Source organism: Etheostoma spectabile, unplaced genomic scaffold (genome assembly GCF_008692095.1).
Source record: "Etheostoma spectabile isolate EspeVRDwgs_2016 unplaced genomic scaffold, UIUC_Espe_1.0 scaffold58, whole genome shotgun sequence".
NCBI classification, from domain to species: Eukaryota; Metazoa; Chordata; class Actinopteri; order Perciformes; family Percidae; genus Etheostoma; species Etheostoma spectabile.
The window spans coordinates 97,154-103,626 of NW_022605629.1; the positions used below are offsets into that span (position 1 = coordinate 97,154).

Here is a 6,473-nt window from a genome sequence, read left to right on the forward strand (position 1 = left end):
AAAAGACAAACTTTGAAAAACATAACAGGAAAGGGCTTACATTTTGCATTTTCAACTTTTAGAGAATATTAAAATAAAAGATTCAAAAGAGCCCATTATCTAAAAAAAAAAAAAGATTCTAAATGAATTAAAATACTGTGACGGCACAAACATTTCCATTCTCCTTGTGTGTCTCTTTTGCTATGAATTTCCAATGCCTATTAATTTTTTAGGAGCTATAACTCAGACCCATTCAAGTCTTAACCGCTTTTCTTTTTTGAAAAGAGATCCACTACCACTTTGAGAACCGAGCCATTCAGTTATTTTAAGGCATTCATCTGTTGTCTGCCTGTGTAAGGTCGGAGTCCGTGTGTGTCTTTGCATTTTATCAATACTACATGTGCAATGCACTGATGATTATTAGTTCATCTTTAGTAGTATAACTTTTTTAGTGTTTTATAAATACTGTTTCTATACACAATTTGTTTTTGTTTTGGATGAAGGAGGCATTCATCCAAAGTCCTCGAAATGAGCTGGAGTAATTGATCATTATTTGATTATTACTATTCATGTCTTTGTATTCAGCCCTTGGGAAATATCTGGGTGGAGGTTCAGAGGGAGAAGGGTGGGGGGACGGTGGTGTGTGTGTGTGTGTGTGTGTGTTGCTGTAGACGATTCAGCGATCCTGCCAAACAGTGTCAGCTCTCACCCGCCACTAATGTGCTACTGTTGGCCCACAAGGCTACTGCTCCACTTAAGGCGACAAACAGAGACACAGAGAGAGAGAGAGAGAGAGAGAGAGAGAGAGAGAGAGAGAGAGAGGACTGGCAGTGGCAGAACAGAATCAAACATAAAAAAATAGATTAAAAAAGTCAAAATAAAATCAGAGTGGCCGGATAAAAGATTGACTTTCTGCCAAAACTACTACCCGCCTGGCCTTTTCTCATTCCCTTCGCCGCTCTAGAAGAATTACTGCTGGTCACATCAGTCACAGCGCGGCCATCAATTGTTAGTCATTGTGTAGTTATTAATCAAATCTCTCTCTCGCTCATTCATTCACACTGCATACCAGCAGAGCTGTGTGGTGTGTGGGTGTGTCAGAGGGGACATGTCTGTATTGTCTGTTATGTGATGACAATCATCCCTGGTTGAGGCATTACCTACCTCCCCTATGCGCCCAACCCCCCCCCCCCCATATTCTTATCCTTAACAGCACCCAGCATGACTACTCCACGTTGGCATTGATCCCCCATGCAAGACCCCCTCCACACACAACACACACACACACACACACACACACACACACACACACACACCACACACACACACACCCTTCTCACACCCCCTTCTCACCCCCCCCCCCCCCCCCCCCCCCCCGTAACATCCCGGAGCGACTCATGGCTTTTTGAAGTGATGGGGTTCTTTTCTGCAAACAATGCTGTTGTGGCTCTGCTGTCCCTCATTTCACACAAAAAATAAATAAATAAAAGACGACGACACAAATACACACTCCGCAGGATGCAGCAGGTGACTGGCTGTTTCCTCCTTGGCATGTCGAGGCCAGCCATGGACGGCGGCAGCCCCCCTAGCCTTAATCACTGAGAGAGACTGGTGTCTCAGGGATCCGGCATGCACCAATGAAACCGTTGTAAGCGCTAGGAGACGTGGGGGGGGTGGTAGGAGCTAGTAAGTACCCGCCGCCCCCTCCTGACAACATACACAGAGACAGGCATCCCAGGTAACGGAGGGCAGAGAGGGGCAGCACTAGATATGAAATTAACATAAGTACATGAGCATCGAGCCCACACACACACACACACACACACACACACACACACACACACACACACACACACACACACACACAAACACCACACCCACACACACACACACACACACACACACACACACACACACACACACACACACGATGACGTCACAGCGAGTCACTGGGTTCAGAGCTGACAGGCATCTCTCCTCGTTCTGCTCTTTCAGCCAAATGAAAGCCAACAGGTGAAAACACAGAAAGAGGGAGTCCAAAACACACACACGCACACACACACGTGCCCAAACAATACCTGTTGGGCAATCATTTTGTCAGTAAATGTCTCCCAAAAAAGTATTAGAATAATTTTCAGTTTAACCTCTACATCTCCAGAGAGAGAAAATAGGTTTGAGCAAATGTAGGTTTGCTTTGTTCATATTAAAACACTTCAGACTTTGTTCAGTGGGGTCATAATGAAAGACTTTCACTTTTAATTGAGTCGATGTCCAGAAAAGTATGTTTGTTGCTATTACCGAATTGTATGACTTTCTACACTACTGCCTTGTCACTATAGAATTTCTTATAGAAAAATGTAAACATAATGGGGAAAAAAGTTAAATTAACAGTAGAGGAAAACAAACCAACATTAGAGAAAACTGCACGTTGATTCTTGGAGAAGTCAATTTTCTGTGAACTAAGAAAAACAGCCTAGTTCATGGCTCAGAAAAACAACTTCACGTGATTTATAAGCGAGTTGAAGACTTTGATCAGACCATAGAGAATCATAAGTGCCATCTTTCATAAAGCGAGGTGCAACTTTATATTCAAGGTCACATTTCCATTCTGAGTGGAGAAGCTAAACTGCGCTCTCACAATCTCTACTGAATTAAACTTCCAGTGCTTTGAGGAAGCTTTAGGGGTTCTCTGCAACATAACCTCTGAGGACCCGAGACAAAAGGTTCATGAATTCTTATTTTTTCTAAATCTCAAAACACAGCAGTTTTCAGCATGGCGCCATCAGAAAGCAAGTTGGAAGTTGGGAGGTTTTTTTAATTCCAACCATAGGCTGTTAATATTAATGGACAGACCATCCGGTTCAGCAAAGTGCTGCCAATGCGGAAGTGCTTTAAACCTGCTTTCTATCTGATCTCCAGGAGGGGGAGACTCCTTAAACCTGCATTCTATCTGATCTCCAGGAGGGGGAGACTCCTTAAACCTGCATTCTATCTGATCTCCAGGAGGGGGAGACTCCTTAAACCTGCATTCTATCTGATCTCCAGGAGGGGGAGACTCTTAAACCTGCATTCTATTGATCTCCAGAGGGGGAGACTCCTTAAACACTGCATTCTATCTGATTCCAGGAGGGGGAAGACTCCTTAAACCTGCTTCTATCTGATCTCCAGGAGGGAGGCGATCCTAAAACCTGCTTTCTATCTGATCTCCAGGAGGGGGAGACTCCTTAACCTGCATTCATATGACCTCCAGGAGGGGAGACTCCTAAACTGCATTCTATCTGATCTCCAGGAGGGGGAGACTCCTTAAAACTGCATTCTATTGCCCTCAGGAGGGGGAGACTCCTTAAACCTGCTTTCTATCGATCTCCAGGAGGGGAGACTCTAAACCTGCATTCTATCTGATTCCAGGAGGGGGAGGACTCCTTAAACCTGCATTATTGATTCCGAGGGGGGAGACTCCTTAAACCTGCATTCTATCTGATCTCCAGGAGGGAGGACCCTTAAACCTGCATTATATCTTAACTCCAGCAGGGGGAAACTTTTTCAACCTGCTTTCTATCTGAATTCCAGCAGGGGGAGACTCCTTAAACCTGCTTTCTATCTGAATTCCAGCAAGGGGGGGGGACGACTCTTTAGACCTCCATTCTATCTGAATTCCAGCAGGGGGAGACTCCTAAGACCTCCATTCTATCGAAATTCTATCAGGGGGCAACATGTGCGGTTGCAAAAGGAGGTCGGTTTAGGTAAAAGTCTATAAGAAAGTGACCCACTTCTCACTTGATTTATCACCTCAGTAAACAACAACAACCAGGATGGCTGAACCCGTAACGGCAAACACAACGACTCATAGCATGGGAAAAAAAAAAAATACATCACAACCTATGAGCAGGGTTTCCTTTCCTGGAAAAACGCCAACCTGTCAAAAAGAGTTTAACTTCATGAACTGGTTCTAGATTTTTTTTTTTTTTTGTTATACCAGAGTAATAAGGCAGAAACGTATTTCTATGACAGAGCCAGAGAGTTCATTACAATCAAACACGCCTCACACCACCAGCAGCAGACAAACATTAAACTGATCTCAGCAGCCACCCCGACCCTCGTTAGTATCAGAGGCTTTTTCCCTCAGGCAAAACTCTCACACAGAGCGAGTCCACATCAAAGTAAACCACCAACATGTCTCTAGTGTGTATCTGGGAGAGCCGCGTATGGGCTACACTTCACTTTCAGCATGTCGGTGTGGGCGGTTTAAGCTTCTGTATACATGTACAGACGAGGGTCTTGCTGGGCTTGTATCTGTAAACCAACACAGTCAACAAAGAGGCTAATCCTCCAGGCAAAATAACTCCTCCAAGATTTATGTGGGGGTGTACAGTATGTTTTTGGTATGTGTGTACATGAGACGAATGTAAGCAACAGCAACCCTTGGCTCACTGTTCAAAGTGCACAGAGTTCAACAGAAAGAAAGCCAGGAGGGACGGTGTCTGTTATGAGGCAAAGATCCTTAACCTCACCAAATTGACTTTTTCATCTTGTGGAAGATCTTAATCAGTTGAACAGTGTCTGTTTAACCTGTTTAAGGGGCTGTGGTTGACTCTGGGGTTTTACACATTGTTTCAATAAAACAAAAAGGGGCTCTTTATAGTTTTAGTCTACCAATCTGAATTATTTAAATTAATAATAATATAATACATCTAGATTTGAATGGCATTACCATTCACTAACAATCATGCAAAGGTTGGTCTACCTCAGGTTTGCTGAGACTGGACGACACCAGGCACCCTGAGCCCACATCTAGGTCCCACTGCTTCCTGCCCTGGTTGTGAGGATCCAGAGCCGAGATCCGTCCATCCAGGGTACTGATGATCACAAGGGACCTGTGGAAACAGCACAAAGACTTCAGCTCTCTGTCCAAAATAAGGATTTGGAGACACTTATTGCAGCTTTACATACTGTGAAATAGGAGTGTAACGATGTTGATTCAATGATTAATGATCCAATGGTATCGGTGCAAAAGGGAAAACATTGATACATATCATCATCTTAAGAGGTGCCTTTATTATGAATATTTCAACTTTTATTTAAAAAAAATAGTTTGCTTTGATTTTTATGTCTAAAAGAGCTCAGGAATAAAATAGTAAAACCACATTTAAGTGGCTTTTCACTTTTCCCATAATGAAATGTATCAATAAATAAGGTCTCTGCTGTGTTACTGTGCTGCAAAGTGGCATGTAATCAATGACAAAATGATGACATGTGGCAGGAAAAAAAGCAATATTACAGCTACTGAGTATTCTTTCTGTGACAATGTATGATTTACAATTACTCTAAAACATTATTACTCTATAATCATTATCATCTGGGCTCCTGTATTTTGACGGACGTTAGAGTAACTAGAGGGGTCAAAGGTTTTATGACGCCACTGACAGGCGACTAAACAAAATGTCCCGTGTCAGAAATAAAACTACAAATTTCGCTGGGTTTGAACATTGTTGGAAACATTTAAGATAGTGTAAGTACTGGGGGTGGGAATCTCTGGAATCCTCACAATTCGAGTCCCATTCAGAGGCCAATGATTTGATTCTAAACAGATTATCAATGAAACAATTGTTTTATATATACACATTTCCATGCGTGATTGAAACAAATATACATATAAATCCGAGTTTGTTAGAGTTTGACATATACAGTATTTGTCACACACACAGTTGTAATGAAGTGTTTTTTCTACTGAGGTTTTTATTTCGTAGTGATTCCATGCTGAGGTGGTCATATGAAATGGGATAAAGTAGATCAACACCCTTTATGTTTTTGCCTATTATTTTATGTATGTCTTATTAGATATACAAAACCTTTTTTTTTTTCCTTTTGGCCATTTTAGTGTGTTTTTTTCTGCACAACTTGATGTCCATTATCCCGTCCTCTTTCAGTCACTCGGTTTTCTGATTTGTACTTGTCTGGAGACAGTAACTTTTAAATAAAAATGTATTATGCTTTATTTATTATTTATATTTTTTTATGATTAATAATTGATTATTAACTTATCACAATCAAGCACTGAATCGTTCTAGAGAGAACTGCGATGCATCTAAGAATCAGTTCTTTTTCCCACCCCTAGTAAGTACACAGCTCAACAAAATATATAACATAGGTATAGTCATTTTTATACATTTTGATGGAAAAATGTTACAAATTGTACTTTTAAAAAGGGCATTAATGATATTGTCTCATGTCTATCGCAGGACCCTGAATTGAGTCAAATCAAAATATTGTGGCAGACTTTGTGATTACAGCAAATATCGTGTTGTTGTCCAAATAATCAATATAATATCGTATAGTGATGCTTGCGTACTTTACACCAATACTGTGGCACGGGTACACTCTGCAGCCCTGGGCACCAATGGTTCAAGATTTTTTGGGAGCTTTCCCCTTTATTAGATAGTAACAGTAGATGGACAGGAAAGGTAGGAGAGAGAGAGAGAGAGAGAGAGAGAGAG

General features: G+C 41.8%; 1 protein-coding gene across 1 annotated transcript in view; it reads right to left on the minus strand.

Moving 5' to 3' along the window:
• eif2ak3 (eukaryotic translation initiation factor 2-alpha kinase 3) overlaps window positions 1–6,473 on the minus strand; it is a 38,711-nt gene that overhangs the window by 21,405 nt on the left and 10,833 nt on the right. The window contains exon 2 of the mRNA XM_032511966.1: window positions 4,724–4,853. Coding sequence (XP_032367857.1) covers window positions 4,724–4,853 — 130 coding nt within the window. The remainder of the gene's footprint in view (window positions 1–4,723; window positions 4,854–6,473) is intronic.